Source organism: Convolutriloba macropyga, unplaced genomic scaffold (genome assembly GCF_964194025.1).
Source record: "Convolutriloba macropyga unplaced genomic scaffold, txConMacr16.3 SCAFFOLD_925, whole genome shotgun sequence".
Lineage (NCBI taxonomy): Eukaryota > Metazoa > Xenacoelomorpha > Acoela > Convolutidae > Convolutriloba > Convolutriloba macropyga.
In genome coordinates, this window is record NW_027449223.1 from 57,786 (window position 1) to 74,605 (window position 16,820).

A 16,820-nucleotide genomic window follows, 5' to 3' on the forward strand; every position below is an offset into this window, starting at 1 on the left:
AGGTAAAATTCAGGTAAAAACACCTGAAAAAGAATTTTTGCCTGAACTGTTCAGGCATTTTTTTCAGGTGTTTTTCAGGCATGTTCAGGTAAAAGTTCAGCCAGTGATGCCTGAATTTTTCAGGTAAATTTCAGGTAAATTTCAGGTGCTTTCAGGTGTTGTTCAGGTGAGAACAATTTGCCTGAACGATTCAGGTAAATTCAGGTGTTTTTTCAGCTAACTTTACCTGAACTTTTTTTAGTGTGAAGGGCTAAGGGTAATAGCCGACAAACAAATTAGAAGAGAATTCAATTGGCCTACAGAAAAATGTGAAAATGACAGAAATCGGAATAGTATCATTTGACTAGTGGTATTAGAAGCTTTGACTTAATTATCGACATCGGTCGTGATTTGTTCGGTTACGATAAATTCATATCAAGTTCCACGGGCCGTTGAGGCATGGCCAAATTAGCTAGTAGTTATCGCCAAATAATTTTTACATTAAAACTCTGCATTACCCGCTCAGTGCGGGGGTAATTATCATTATCTTGAGTTTTCCAGTAGTTATATTCGCTTAAATGTCGGCTAAAAGGTGTGTCGGTAAATTTTTATGTCGGCAAATTGACCGTTCATGAGAAACAATCATGAAGAAAAAAATTACAACAAACTTTGATTGAGAGCAATTACAAATCTATAGAATCAATAACAAACTGAGCGACACTAAAGGAGCCAGAAAGCATTAATCATTTCGCTTCAACACGTTAAGGGGGTCTTCTTCTCAGGTCCTATTACGAAAAAGGACTTAAAATGGGCTGATTTATAGCTTTGACCTAACTGTTGTGAGAAACTAATAAAAAAAAACATTTTGATCACAAATTTTTCCGCCATTCGATGGGCTTTTTGTAAGATTGAAGAGCTTTACTGTGTAAAGTCTAGTTTTAAACTGAGTGTCCAGTTTCAATTAAAGAAATTGCGTGTATTTGCAGCTTGTGAACTGAACAAAATTAAGTAAAATCTTTTCTTTAAATTTTGAAGTATATATTTTTTCAATTAAAAGCAACATTATATTTATAAATAATATATTTGCTTAATTTATAGTTGAAAACCACATCGTAGAAGTATAATTCTTGGAAACCGAAATAAGAGTCCTAAAGAAATGCTTTAACCGTTCTAGTGGTTGATGATGTTTTAATACACTCAACTCCGCGTGTAGCCAAATTTGTTAGAAATGCAAATAGCTCAGTGCGGGGGTAATTATCATTATCTTGAGTTTTCCAGTAGTTATATTCGCTTAAATGTCGGCTAAAACGTGTGTCGGTAAATTTTTATGTCGGCAAATTGACCGTTCACGAGAAACAATCATGAAGAAAAAAATTACAACAAACTTTGATTGAGAGCAATTACAAATCTATAGAATCAATAACAAACTGAGCGACACTAAAGGAGCCAGAAAGCATTAATCATTTCGCTTCAACACGTTAAGGGGGTCTTCTTCTCAGGTCCTATTACGAAAAAGGACTTAAAATGGGCTGATTTATAGCTTTGACCTAACTGTTGTGAGAAACTAATAAAAAAAACATTTTGATCACAAATTTTTCCGCCATTCGATGGGCTTTTTGTAAGATTGAAGAGCTTTACTGTGTAAAGTCTAGTTTTAAACTGAGTGTCCAGTTTCAATTAAAGAAATTGCGTGTATTTGCAGCTTGTGAACTGAAAAAAATTAAGTAAAATCTTTTCTTTAAATTTTGAAGTATATATTTTTTCAATTAAAAGCAACATTATATTTATAAATAATATATTTGCTTAATTTATAGTTGAAAACCACATCGTAGAAGTATAATTCTTGGAAACCGAAATAAGAGTCCTAAAGAAATGCTTTAACCGTTCTAGTGGTTGATGATGTTTTAATACACTCAACTCCGCGTGTAGCCAAATTTGTTAGAAATGCAAATAGTTAATGACCAATTTTTTCAATTGTAATTCATCACAATGCTATTAATCAAATGTATACTCAGAATTTCTTGTATCTCATTTCTTTTTTTCTCATTAAATATTTTGAACAGTGAAAAACTTGTGAACAACTAAGTCCCGATTTTTCTCCGAGAAACGAAAAATTGGAAAGTCTTCAAGTATCGATTAAGGATTTCAATAGCTTTTCAAGGATATTACTTCGTTAAAGATATCGATCACCAAAGTTGACAAAAAGTCAGACTAGCATAACGTTCCTTTCACTCAAATTAAGTAGGAGGATTCGAACAAAAAAAGTACGTTGAGATGATATGAGGCTTAAAACTAACCTCTTTGATGAGGTATGGCTCTATGGGAATGTTGAGCTGTGCGATGTATCTGGCCAACTCATCCGGCTGCACGTACTTGTCCCTGTTGAAGTCCAGTTTGAGGAATGCGTCCCTAATGCTGAAGAATCGGTTGAAGTGGGCACGTCTCAACTGGTCTCCCAGGATCTGAACCAGCTCCGCCTTCCTCGCCTCTCTATCACAAGCCACAAAATATCAACAACGCAAATGATAAATATTTAATGAGCGACATTTGTCTGGTATAGTCGTAACAGTAGCTTCGGTGCGAATTGTGAACACCAGTGCGAAACTCAATTCAATGTGCGAAGAAATTCTTGCTCTTAAAAATAGCCACTGAGCTTGCAGATGGTACTGGATTCACAAATTCAACGGTTTTCTATTTATGGCAACAACTGTAGTTGAAACATAATTAGCTGAAAAAGATGTTCCTAAAGAATCTGAAACCATAGATAGACGCGTATCTGTTTTTTGCTTCAGATTGCACATCGGGTATAGAAATGATCTGCATTGCATCTTAACAACGGCCCATTTGGAAATGAAATATATTTTGTATAAATTTACATTGGTCTCTACCCTACAAAATCACAAAGAGTCCTAAATGAGTTTTCTCTTGAACTAGTATCATCAGAAACTTTCAAACTTTGTGGGAGAGTGACGGTAAGGTGGGGGCGGGGTAGTGAAATGTAGGTTATGACAATATCAGAGTGAAAACCACGAAAACACAATCGAGATCACGCAACTTTCTAACCTGTACACGCAATTCGATGTCAAAATTTTAAATATAAAATGAGACGATGCCTCCACTGAGGTGACAACTACTTGTGATCGATCTAGCGGAGCCAGATATCATTGGCAACTGGTGATTATCGCTGAAATTGGAAATGATTTCTGAGATTCGAGCAATAATATATCCAAAGTGAAGTTCAATTTCTATGGTCAAAATTGAAGAGCAGAGCTACAGGTGCATTCTGAATTGTGACATGCGACATTTGTGAATACATGCATAAATAATGGAGTATACTTTACTTGCTGCAATACAAAATAGTCGATCTATCATAAAGCACATACAAACTTTTAAACATTTTCGAAATATTGACATCAAACAAAAACTATACAGGAACATCTTACTTTCTTTCCAAACTAAATAGTTCATCAAGAGAAAATTTCGCCACCATTTATTCAAATTCCACTAATCAGGATCAGTGTCCTTAACTTTTGAGTCGAACATCGTCAGCTTTCTTAGGTTAAATTCTCGGTGAATTTAGTATTCACAATAACATTTTTATTAATTGAAAGCTACTTTAAAAAAATTGAAAAATAACCGACTGGCGTTGGAAGAATTGCTCTCGAACGACTAGTGGGAGCTCAAATATATTGCAGCCCGCTTCAGTCAGGGTGGGGGGGGGTGTAAGTATAATCATTAGGGGGGCTTCAAATGACGTCATCAGAAGTTATTATTCAAAAAATAGCACCGATTTCGGCGCACTTTTCAGTTGACTTTTAGTAGTCACTTGAGCTCAGCTGTTGACACTTGTGAATGAGAGCAAAATTTAGATCAAGCAAAACGAAAAAGTCGAGGATGCAGATGTCATGGAAAAGTCAAAACCGTCAAGTGAAAATTTTGCATTAAAAAATATCAACATGTTTACAAGAATTGTTTCAAACTTAATTCGAGAGCAATTAAAAATTACTTACGACATTCCAGCAGGAGCCTGGGAATCCATAAGTCCACCTCCTAATTTGTTTTCCGTGTGCAGTTTCTCCAAACTAGCTATCGTCTTGTCAATTCCAGGGAACCGGCTCTTGTGGTCCTTCAGATACGTCAATACAAACACGTCAGCATCGATGATCTTGAATCGCCTGTTGAACACATACACCACGTCTCCGATCGCCAGATCCTGGGGTCCGTAGAATTCGGGGTTGTTGATGTCGCAACCTGGTTTGGGAATCCTGGTTCGCGTCAGGAACTTGCCAGCTCCTCGACCCGAGTTGCGCGTGGGTTGTTCGTAGATCATGAAGGTGTCGGTAGCAAGACTGAAGTTGATTATGAATTGGCGATCAGCGTTTGCGTTCTCGTCATTCTCATCCTGGAAAAAAATGAACTTAGAACCTCTAAAAATGATTGGCGGTTTCTTAAGGTACGAACATCAATATTAAAGAATGCTGCCCATCAATATTAAAGAATGCTGCCCACGACTTCTCAGGATATCCATACATATGATTCACAAATTTTAAAGCAAAGATCTTTAAGCCCCATCATTGATTTCATTGTATACAATTATAGGAGTGTCGAAAATTAACTGACCATGACGGCAAGGAATCTGAGGACGTTGTGGTCGTTGGACAACATCTTGATGAAGTCCTTTCGGGGTGGCTGGGGCTCCAGGTGGAAACAGGAACCCAACGAATCCTCCAGGGATCCGAAGCCATTGTAGGGCGGAATGTACTGCATAACACAGAAGTGAGTAGTTTACTGTGCACTTAAAATCGTTAAATTATAAACAATTGTATCATATTTTTTACTCAAATATTTTTACTCAAAAGGACTTCAGTCACTTATGAGAAACTTGATTCAGAACCATCTATGACAGTAAATGACTATTTTAAAATGTCGATGACGTAAAAAAGCAAAATGTAAAAGAAGCAGCTAACCATTTTGGGAACATCGCATGCAGGAGGGTCCACTTTGACTGGAGTGAAGTCTTTGAGACCGTAGTTGTACCTAAGTCAAAAACGCGCGAAATCGTCAATATTTCAGTTAAATGTTGATGAAGAAGCACATAGTTCTTATCTTGACCTCTTTCAAATATTCATAACTCTGATCACAGTAGCGCGGGTAACTTGAAGCATATTTCAGGAGTATGCACAAAACTTTTTAAAGTACCGCAAATTTGTGTATGGGAAACGGTAAGTTGAAGGTATTTCGCTATACTTACTGTTTCAATAGAGAAATCTCATAAAATTAACCGTTTAGAGTCTAAAAAATAAAACCACTCATAGCTAAAAAATAATTATGAGAAAAAAATGGAAAAAAGCTAGAAAAGCACAAAAATAATAAGATACACTGTTTTCAATTGTTCAGCTTGTTAAGCATTGATGCTAATTTTGTTAAAACAAAATAGCAATTGAAGACATTTCTTAGGAGTCAGAAATTAGGAATCCGGTTTTAAAATTTCGGATCCTGATTTACCTGTTGTATAGAGTCAATATTTAAAATCAAATTCTTATTATTACCTATTGCCAGCATGAATAATTAGCCAAAAGATAAAAGAAGTTAAAAAAAACTAACTGACTAGAAGATCAGATTTATCAAGAGGGATAGTAGAAAAAAACTGGTCCAAGGATAAATGACAAAAACAGCATGGGAATGAAGTATCCTTGACCAAACACAAGAACTTTCAGCTTCAAGGGAATCATCAATCTTATCAAAGAATTAGAATGTTGAGAAAAACTAAAAATCTAATTGTGTTTAAGATAAGCTTCACAAGAAACTCTATTGATTCATAATAAATTTGGATTGAGTAATGACGTCTTGAGGAACAAGAGAATGGGATATAAGAGATTTCATATTCGAGAAATTAAGATAAGTTGGTGTAATGGTTCGACCACTAGGCTTCAAGGTGAGAGATACTGGTTCGTGTGCTGTACTGATTCCTTTTAGAGTAATTTGGCCAGCTAACACCCCTAACAAAAATAAATTGCAATCAACAAATTCCAAATGTACTTTTTGTCTCAAAAATTGTCATGGAAACAATCAGCAGCTGAAGACTAATTTCTTTTAAGTTAGAAGGTTGGGAGAGAACAAACTAATGTAAATTGTGCGTAAGATAAGCTTGACAAGAAGCTCTACTTGTTCAACGTAAACTTGGCTAAGAAGCCTTGAGGAGCAAGAAAGAACATGAGAATGGGTTATAAGATATGCCCAAGTTCGAGAGCTTAAGACCAGTTGGTTTAATGGCTAGCTTCATAAAACTTTGGGTTATGTAGCAGAAATTGCGGCTTCTGGCTTGGTGGCCAGCTTGTCGTTTGAGGACAAAAAAACTTTTTTGAAGCAATTTTGGACTTTCCCAATTTTCATAGAATATTTACTGAAAGCAACATTGAATGTTTTAGGAACCGTGTAACAAGCAATTCAGAGTTAAAAATTGAATATGGCTAAAGAGAAGCCAAATAATTAAATTGCCCTGAATCTCTATAAAGCAAATTCTCGGGTCCTTTCGCAGACGCTCGAACTTCATCAAAATTGCAGGTGAAAAAAAGGTTAGTTATAACTGGCTGCTATTATAAACGGGAAGGGGGGGGGGAATTGATATGGTTGAAAATCCCTACTTTTTGCGACTAAATAAAAAAAGTTAGCGCTTGGCAACCAAACAAACCAAAACATAGCCGGCAGATTGCCGAAAAATAGCAGCGATAGAACTTGTGGCCTTCCATGAATTGAAACAATTAAAAAATATAAGATAGACAGATTGACCACCAGTCCTTTAATAGACTTTTTGGTTAGATTCGAACTGTCATTTTTATGAGAAACATACGCTTTATAAGGAAAAAACCCTAATGAAGCTTTTTCAAAATTACTATTCAAAATCACAACTCAAGACTCTAATACTCAAGAATTAGGGCATATAGGTTTGGCATTACTTAGATGTACACTATTGACTGTTAACTAGTACATGCTCATAAAAGTTCATTAAGCGAATTCAGAAGTCATTTTTTTGAGTTAGCTAAGTCACGCAATCGAACTAAAAAACAAATGACGTCACGCACAAATATTTCAACTCCAAAGCAGTATAAATCACTGAAATTGAAAAAGCCAATTCCAAGAAGTCACGTCGCAAGAATCATCGATGGAGACGACGAAGTAAAAAAACACAGCTGGACAAATCCTGAAATACAATCCAAAGAATTGAATTAAAAACTGAAATCTAATGTACCAGACAAGCAGATCAATTGAACATTCCCAGCCAAAAAAAAAAATCTCAAGTTGTGAAACTAAAATAATCAAACAAACTAAAAAAAAAATCACTGCTAAAACTCTTGAAGCTTTTACATTGAAGGCCAAATATGATACAATTCATTATGCCTATTAACTCAAGCACAAGACCTGAAACCAATTCTTTATCCACTAAAGGTAGATAAACGCGAGAAACATGACAATTGCTTCGAAAAAACTGACAAGTGCAAAATTAAAAGAAAGTCTCTAAATTTTGCGAAAAAAACGTTCAAAATCACTTTTGGTCTGTGGAGTTCTGCCATGTAACCCATTTGCCAGACCAAAAAACTTTCCCTGGTCAGCAAAGATAGTTAAGCTTGGAAAATGACAACTTTTCAAAAACATTAAAAAAAACAATTGCAAATTTTAAACAAAATCTTAATAACATTCGTGATATCAAAATCCTCAAAACCATTTCAATGTCTCCAGAGACTATTCAGTATCTCTTTTTCAATCCTTAAATAGTTTCACTGGCTCATAACGATCAATAAATTTGAACATAATAATTCTCGGAAATATTAAAAAAATTAAATTATCCAAAAATTGCTAAAACTCGTGTTATTTAAATATTGATAACAAAACCATTACCTCGAGCAGTGATAATAAGAATTCGTGATAATAAGAAATTGAGGACTATTTCAATGCAAATAGCAGCTATTCAGTAAACCATTATCAAACCCCAGAGGAGGTTCCTTGGCCCTTGACGTTGGCCGAATATAAAATGACAAAATTTCTAAAAAAAAACTTGAAAAAATTGTAAAAATTAGTATAAATTTGCGTGTTTATGTTCCGACTACCAAAAGATATAGCTCTTAAAATTGTCATAAATTTCTTGCAAAAGACCTTTATAAATTTTTGCGACCCTCAATTTTAGACTGGTTTAACAAAAAATTCGAAAAATGACGAAAGAACACAGAAAATTGCAACATTTTTGGCTAAAACGCCTAATTTTAACCTAATGACCTTTTTACCTTGAATTACGGCCATCCCAGTAGCCTCACCATTCTAAACACTTGAACGACTAATAAAGGCAGTTAAGGGCCTCTAATGAAACTTGATGCCAGATGAGCTTTATATGTTTATCCCGTTTTGAAAGCTCAAAGTCATGAAAAATGTGTGAAAACATCTTACAAAAATCAAAAAACACAGTAGGGCAAGTCCTGACGCACAACTCAAAAAATTTCATTGACTAAACAAAAACTAGACCTAGAACGGGCTATGAATGAATTGGGAAAACCAATTCTAAAAAATAAAAAAAATCAGATAAATCAAAAAACAGAAAAGCAATGTCAAAATGCCGCATGTGAGCCACTAGCGAGAAATGGAAATTTAGTTCAGACAAAAAACTAGGCCTAAAACCAACTACAAATGCATTGGAAAAACAAATTAGAAAAAATACGCTCCGAACAATTGAAAAAAAAACAGTAAAAATCAAAGTGAAATTGCCGCATGTGAACAAAAAATCACTATCAAGAAAGCAAATTTTTGTTCAAACACCGTTTTCTCACTGTACCTCTCTCTGCAAACCCACTCGCTTTTTCGCTTCAGTTCCTGTTTTGGCGTGACCACAATCTCTACTCCAATTTGACTTCAAAAATTATGAAAATGTGTTAACAGATCTTAAAGACAGCGCCCCAATACAATTCAAATTCTTTGAATTGTAAAAAGACAGAGCACATACAATCCAATTCTTGGATTGTAAAAAACTCGATGTCCCCAATAATAGCCGCTATCGCTCCGTCAATAATGACACCAATTCCCACTTTCACTTCATAAAATAATTTTGAAATTAAAGCTACGTTTCACCGCAGCGTGTAAAAATACGTGAAAAGGTACCTGAAGTGAAAAAAAGCTTAGTTAAAACATTTCACTATTTTACGTGAGCAAAAAGTCGATATACAATAAGTACAATATGACAGTATGTACAAAAAGACTTCAGTTGAAGTAGGCTAGAAGGCATGTGGACATGTACCTGTAGAACTCTTTTGTGAATTCGTCCATATCATAGATGAGGAATCGTCTGTTCATCATGGTCACCGTGTTCCCAATCATAAAGTCAGCCGGAGTGAAGTACTCTGTATGTTCCGTCTCTTTCGCTTCCATCGAAATGGTTGGGAAGCTCGCTAAACAGAGTGGCGATAAAAATCAGCAAGGAAAAAAACAATACTACGAGCCAGCGCCCCCACCTTTGATTAATTATGCGCTAATTTTTGGAACTTGCCGACAAAGGACAAAGACCATGTATAATTAATTAATACAATCGTTCTTTTGTAACCATATCCCCGCTTTAATGACCTTTTACGGTTGCATATGAACCATAAACGCCATTGTGTATGTTGTTCAAAAAGCAATATTGGATAATTCGTAGCATTTTGCATCTAAACAGTCCCGCGCATATTTCGCAAAACTGCAGCTGAAAAATTTGACAACAATTGTTGCGAAGAAATGTATCTTACCCATTCGCACTTTAGATGTGTAGGTAAAGTTACCAGATAACGAGTTGGAGAACATGGCGTGCCTATTATAGAGCTCATTATTAACGTTAGTTTACAACATCGGGTTATATAATTTTTGGGGATTATAATGAGCCAATCTCGGTATGAGTTGGAGAGAGTTAAAGATTCGTCAAAGTTACTACTGTTACTACTAAGTTAAAATATGAGGTTTGAAATGCTTACGAGGTACGTCATAAATATTTTTTGGCAGTTTCATCTTTGACAGTAGCAGAGGGAAAGGGTCTCTTCCATCATTCAGATCTCTTCCTTCTGGCGTTTTATGAACTTCTCTTATCTCAACGTTGTCGTCTACCAGATAGTAATGAATAATAAAAGGTCGCACTTCTCCAAACATCGCATCCCGATCATCCCACACACAGAAGAATCTCAGAACCTATAATACAGATATTGGACCTCCTCCTAACATCTTAGAGGAGGCATATTATTTGCACCCAAAGTACACGTGTAATAATGATTTACTATTATGTAATTGCACCTGTTCAATAACTGGGTGCTCATAACGTACTGAAGGGGGAAGAATAACGAAGAGGCAATCATTATAGGGCAATAGTGGAAAAGATCCAAAAATTATACAAATCGAAAGAAACAAACATATATATTTATAAAAATATGCAGTTATTTAGTATTTATTAATCTTATTCAAACTATCTAATCGGATTGAGCGCGAACAAGATCCGAGTGAATAAAAGTTTTACCCGCTTATGACTTCACAGGGTTCAATCGATGTCCATTTGCCAAGTTTTGTATTGCACTATAAAAATGAAAGCTTACCTTTCGATCAAGAGTTAAGAACTGGTTGAGTTTATCAAAGTCAGACTTGGTCGTGAATGTTTTTGGAGCATTGCGTCGTTTCCTATCTTCTTCATACGGATCGGGTGGAACTTCGACAAAGTTGTTGACAACCAAACCTTGACTGAGAAGATATTCCTGAAAATAGTGAGTTTAAATAACTCGGCACCACCTAACATTACATGTGAATATTCTGAGAGATTTCAAAATTACCTTTGTCCACACATCACAGTCTGTTATGTGAAACACTTTTCCGTAAAATGTAACTGTATCGTTGATTTTGATATCTTTGTATGTATAGTGCTCTCCAGTAGCATCCTCCTTTGGAAGCCTTTGACGTCTGATTAGTTTCCCTTGAGGAATTCCGCTAAAATCAAACAAAAACTAAATTATTTGGCTATGTCAATTACTTTTTTGTAGCTAAATACATCAATTTGTAATGTCAAAAGAAATGAAGATGCGTCTCTGAAGTCTTAAATAAAATGATTAATAGATATAACAGAAAAGTGTACAAAAACAAAAGCGCTCAAACAAAACATGACGGCTGCTTATTTTGCTGATTTTCTAATAAAAAACTCACAAAAACTAGAAAAATGTCGGAATATAACAGAAAAATTGAAACAAAAAAGATCGGAGGAAAAGATAGGGATTGAAAGTCTCTTTTTTCAAAATTCTCCAATTTGGTGAACAGTTTCAGTTAGATTACACAACTATACGGACTCTAGCTTTTAAACAACGTTATCCAGATTAATAGTAACACCAACTACCGTTCGTTCGCGGTAATTCATAGCTCTTATGCAGTGTAACTTAAAGACGTGGCTTTATCGGTTTGTCCTGCTTCTTTTAATTTTCAAATTTCGACAACATGACCACATCAAGTGAGCAAAGTAACGCATAATAAATACAGCGATTACTGTAAAACGAGACCAAATGGTAAAGAAAATTGGGTCTTTCCCATTATAGCCCCCCCCAAATTAGTGGTCAGATAACCTATAGCCCCCCAATCATGGTAATTATACCATAATGGGGGGCATTAATTTCGGGGGGGGGGCTATAATGGGAAATACCCAGCAAATAAAGGAATAGTCAAGGCCCTAAATGACCTTTTAGGTAGTTCACGGACACTATTAGAAACTAGCAAGTTTTCGAAATTGCCGCATATTTATACGAGGCTTGATTTTTCTGCACACCAATTTGGAAAAATTTCTACGTGTCCAAGTAAAATTTTCATAAAACTCGAATTTCGTACATCAAAAACTCGAAACGCAGATTCTAGCAACACAAATTTTAACCATATTCCAACAACTTGAAAATCCCAATTTTAAACAATTTTGGGTTTGATAGATTTTCTGATGTACACATAGGCTACTTTTTAGTCCCTTTTATGGCTTTAATTGAATGTTTCCGCTGGCTATCAGATTTGCCACTCGGTAGGATTTGGTTTCTCAACATTTTAGTTATTTTTTGCTACTTTTTCCAAAACAGATAAATCTGTTCTTGTTCGCTCATGTGAATTAAAATACACAGAAAAAAAACATTCAGCAAGTTTGACCAAATAAAAAGCAGGAAACTGTGCTTGAGAAACAATTGAGCTCAGGTAAGAAAACTTGATATGCTGCTAAATTGTCATCCAATATTCTTGCGAAAATTACAAAAGACAATCTGACTTGTTATTGATTGCTTTTACGATAGTTTATGGGAGTTAAATTGGTTTTAGAATTTACGCAAATAATAAAGAAAATAACCACCGTCTGGTTAAAATAAGGACCATCTGCAAGCCGTATTAAGATTACCTTAAAATCGGGTTTCATGAAGTACTAATAGTTCGAAGAATTTAAACGTGTTATCGATTTAAACATTAATTGTATCTATTCTGTTTCAGTCCCCCAGTGTTTTTATGACCCCCAGTTACAAATTATATGTTGTTACATGGCACGTTACTATGTTAAAAAATAGCACGTGCGCCTGGGGGTCAAAAAATTTATGCTCACTAAGCAGGGGGGGGGGGCAAAACAGCATAGATCCCATTAATTTGAGCAACTCTGATGATGTCGACATTTACTGCAGCACTGTTACTTTAGAAATATGATGCAACAGTAGCTTGATTAAAGTTTTTGTAGGCAATACCTGTTTTCCACATGAGGTTCCAGGACAGATATCGTGTCGTCTTCCAAATAATAGTAAATTTTCACAGGCCTGACTCGATAATATTCAGCTTGGGATTCATAAACAGTCTGTTTGAAGTATCCGTTGAACAACAGGACCTGTAATGAACAAATGAAATAATATTTTTAAAAATTTAGTCTGGTATAATGCAAGACATTATGTTTATTCTGTTACCTTTTTGTCGAAAGCTACGTGAGCTGGAATAAACTCCTCTGGAGGTGCCTGCTTCGCTTGCCCATAAGTCAAAGTCGGTTTGAAATTAGATAGCTCATTTAGATCATCTTCGTTTAGGGCATTATAGTGGAGAGGATCTCCACCAATACCCACCTGTGGTTTGTCTTTCAAAGCAAACCCATTTTTGAAGCCTAAGGTCTGTGGCACGTGATAACGAGATTTCTAAAAGTCAAAAAACGTTATTAGAAGTAAAATGATTGAGAATACGAGATAAATAACAGAAAACTTACAGTGGGATCTTGAAATGTATTTCCCGGAAGAAAGGGCAATGAGTGCGTGTTCAAATGACTAGCCATATTACAAATATTAAATTGGACACTCAATTTATGCATGCAATATTTTAATTCTTTTTATTCTGCATGTCACATGAACCTTCGAGTAAAAGTAGAAGTCGGATGTACAACGAATTTTTGTCATGAAGATAAAAGAGAAGAGAATTTTAATTTAGTTCAAAATCCACAGACAAATTAACAAACGGACCATCAAAAAGAACATGACAATGCGGAGTTATATGCATGTTTTATTGATTACGGAAAAGCGTTTGATTGTAACGGTCGGTATATGTCGCTATCAAAACTAAATAAAAACTGTCAGCAATAAAAACAATCGGATCTTTTCCGTTTGTGCCCCCCAGTACGTTATGCTCCCCCCAGTTACAGAGCACGTGTCATTACATAGTAAATCATTATGTAAAAATATTGCACGCGCATCTGGGGGTTGCAAATAATATGCACCCACTAAGCTGGGGGCGGGGGCACAAACGGAAAAGATCCAAACAATCATTACATAGATGCAACCTGCAGCAAGTTTTCGATGAGAAAAAGCTATTGGAAGAAAAATCAAGAAAGTGTTGTTGCTCAAGGAGAGAAACTATCTTTTTTTTTTACTTTTTAGTCTTTTTATTGCTGATATATACTATGAATTGAAACGTTATAGATAAGAGGTAACTTTCTATACCGACAATCTAGTAGCATAGCAATCATTCTAGCAAATTCTAAACAAATTCGAATTATACAGTTCTAGAAACTAGAATGTAAACATCGCAAAGACAAAAGCCATCAAATTAAGATGAGGTCAACTAACAAAAGGTGACAAACTTTCTATGTGGCAAAGTAATCAATAACACAAACAGCATTTTGTTATCTAGGAGTCATAATTTCATGTTTCATATCAAGACACCACTTATACCAGTTAGTTAATAAAGCCCATCAAGCCGTTGGAAACCTTAATCACAAACGATTTGCGGAAAACCAACTTTATTTCTGCACATCGTCTGTTCAATTCAATTGTTTCTTCGGCGGCAACCTATAGCCCCAACATTTACACCAACGATCCATTCGAAATAGAGATAAGGAACTACTAACGCAAAATTGAAGGAATTGTTTTTGAAAAGCAGGTGCAGCGTGAGCAAGTACGCTTTGACAAATATTTTTCTGGAAAAATTTATGTTCTTTGATAAGCATGAGCTGAAAAATTGTCCCCCTCAAACACAATAGAGTAATCGCAAATTTTTGTAAACTCTGCACAACTAGTTCTGCTGCATGGAAGGCTGTTACGAGTGGTAGGAAAACGAGCGTGTGTAGATTTTTTGGAAAACTTTTCTATCAGATGATCATATGCTTTATTGCGCTTAATTTTTAAAACTCACAACTTCAAAAGTTTTGTATACTCTTAAATTGAACATTTCATCAGCACTCTGTAAACAATTGAAGGATCTATTCTGTTTCGGACCGGCCCCCAGCTTAGTGAGCATAAACTTTTTGTGACTCCCATTTGCACGTGCTATTTTTTTACATGGTAACGTGCTATATAACATTAAATTTGTAACTGGGGGCCATGGTTAACACTGGTGGAGGGGGCGAAACAGAATAGATCCCAATTGAAATTGTAAGTATTAATTTCATCAGTCGGATCTTCAATTTAATATTCATCAAACCTAATTAAGATTGAACTACTTTTACGACAATGTAAAAGTAGTTGGAAAAATAGTTGGAAAAACCAAACTATGGATACTCTTCTAATGTAAACGTAAAATCTTTACATGCAAATCTAACACAGCCCAATTGTTTGAAATAGTCATTGGAGCAGCACAAATTTTCTGTCGTTAGTTAAAAGCGCAACGAAGACGTTTAAGAGACTCATTTTTCACAAAACTTTCTGACTTTTTTGGCCAAATAAATAATTCCTTTGAATAGGGGTACAATTCTCAGAACACTCTTTGTATGCAATTAGTCTTCTTAGATTTTTACAACATTTGAACTATTATTTTTTTCAGATAGCTTTGCATTAAGATATTTTGTTTTTGAACCTGTCTATAATTGCGCAACAAAACATTTTGTTTTTTTTGTGATGAACATCCGACGACAATTTTTTATTGCGCTTCATTTTTAAAGTCTACTGGGAGAAAACTAAACTATCATCCCATTCTGATATTTTTCAATGCTGATTTGTATAGAAAAATAAAATAATATTCATCGTAATATTCGAAGCCGACAATCTGATACTCGGTTGCTCTTATTTACAGCAAAGTTTAAATGCATTCGAACTATACTGCTAGAAGAAAATCATTGAAGCTATCAACTTCAAAAAAAAGTGGTCGTTTAGCAAAACAAAAATTTCGATGCAAAGCAATTGAATACACTAGCACATTCCTGTTCTCTAGGAGTTATCTTTTCAAGTCTTTTCAGTTCTTTTCGGCGTGAAGATTTTTTAAAACTGTTTTTTTTCTGCACTTAGTTGATTTTCAAAAGATTTCATCGACCAAAATTGAAACAAAGGACTTCCTCGCAGCCAATCATTTATTAGCGGCGTCATTTATCATCCTTTTTCTTTTAGTTTGATCTGACTGCTTCTCTGTATAAAATATTAAATGGTGATATTCAATAATATTGGGGTGTCAAAATAGCATAATCGTAGAACATTTCTAAAGGAAAACAAACAGGGAAAATATGCACAACCTTTTTAAAGCAGGCAATATATTTCCTGTTTGAAACCGAGTTCAACGGCATCCAATTGTTATCTTCGTTTCAGATCTGAAATTTCAATGTTAGTCCTGGTATTATAATAGAGATGTGTCAAAGCATTTTATTCTGATTCCGTGAGCCCTTCTTCGCAATTGTCCAAGTCTGTTTTTCTGTTATGAGTTTTAGCCTAATCATTAGTCGGTTGCGGACAAAAGGTCACCAGAAAGAGATTTTTGAGTAGCTCTACTCCCTTGGTCTTTGTTTTCAATCAATATCAGTTGAAATATTTTTTATTTCCGAGAATCATCTTGTTCTCTTGTTCATTCTGCAAAAATAATAAGCAATGAAGAACTGATACAATTTCTTTGTTTCTTTGGTATTTTTTTAATTCATTACACAAATTGCGTGGCTCTTAATTGATACTACAGTTAGATCATCATCATAAATATGAATATGCTCTCAAATTTTTTTCCGATTCAATAAATTTGCATCATTATCAGATATAACTTTGGGCGAAATTAGTTTTTCAACTGTGTGTTTAAGCCTGCAAGATGGAAACTGACCTATAAACTTAAATTAAAATTAATCTAATTTTTAGAACTAGGTAGTTGCACAATCGTTTTCTGGTAAAATTCTATAATGCAGTTTAGAAAAATGTACAACTTTGCAACCCTTTTGGTTCCAGTTCTTCTTTTTCGATAAATGTGTTTCGCAAGGAGCTTATATCTTTTCTTAGTTAGAATAAGACCTTTCTTCCAGAGCTTTATAATGTTATTTTTCGTGCCTTCTTAGAATTTCTGATTCCAAAATCTGCAGCAAACACTTTCACGTGGAAGCACATTTGATTATTTGGTATATATTGTAC

The 16,820-nt window shown here is 35.0% G+C and overlaps 1 protein-coding gene across 1 annotated transcript; it reads right to left on the reverse strand.

Annotated features, from left to right (window-relative positions):
- Positions 1–2,201: 2,201 nt before the first annotated feature.
- Positions 2,202–13,336, reverse strand: LOC142354879 (EF-hand domain-containing protein 1-like). Its single transcript, XM_075407220.1, has 11 exons — positions 13,223–13,336; positions 12,933–13,154; positions 12,720–12,856; positions 10,806–10,959; positions 10,575–10,730; positions 9,966–10,176; positions 9,260–9,410; positions 4,947–5,016; positions 4,600–4,740; positions 3,990–4,381; positions 2,202–2,469 (listed from the first exon to the last, which is right to left on the reverse strand). The coding sequence occupies exons 1-11, from the start codon at positions 13,322–13,324 to the stop codon at positions 2,217–2,219; spliced, it is 1,989 nt and encodes a 662-aa protein (XP_075263335.1). The 5' UTR covers positions 13,325–13,336; the 3' UTR covers positions 2,202–2,216.
- Between the last annotated feature and the right edge of the window lie 3,484 nt (positions 13,337–16,820).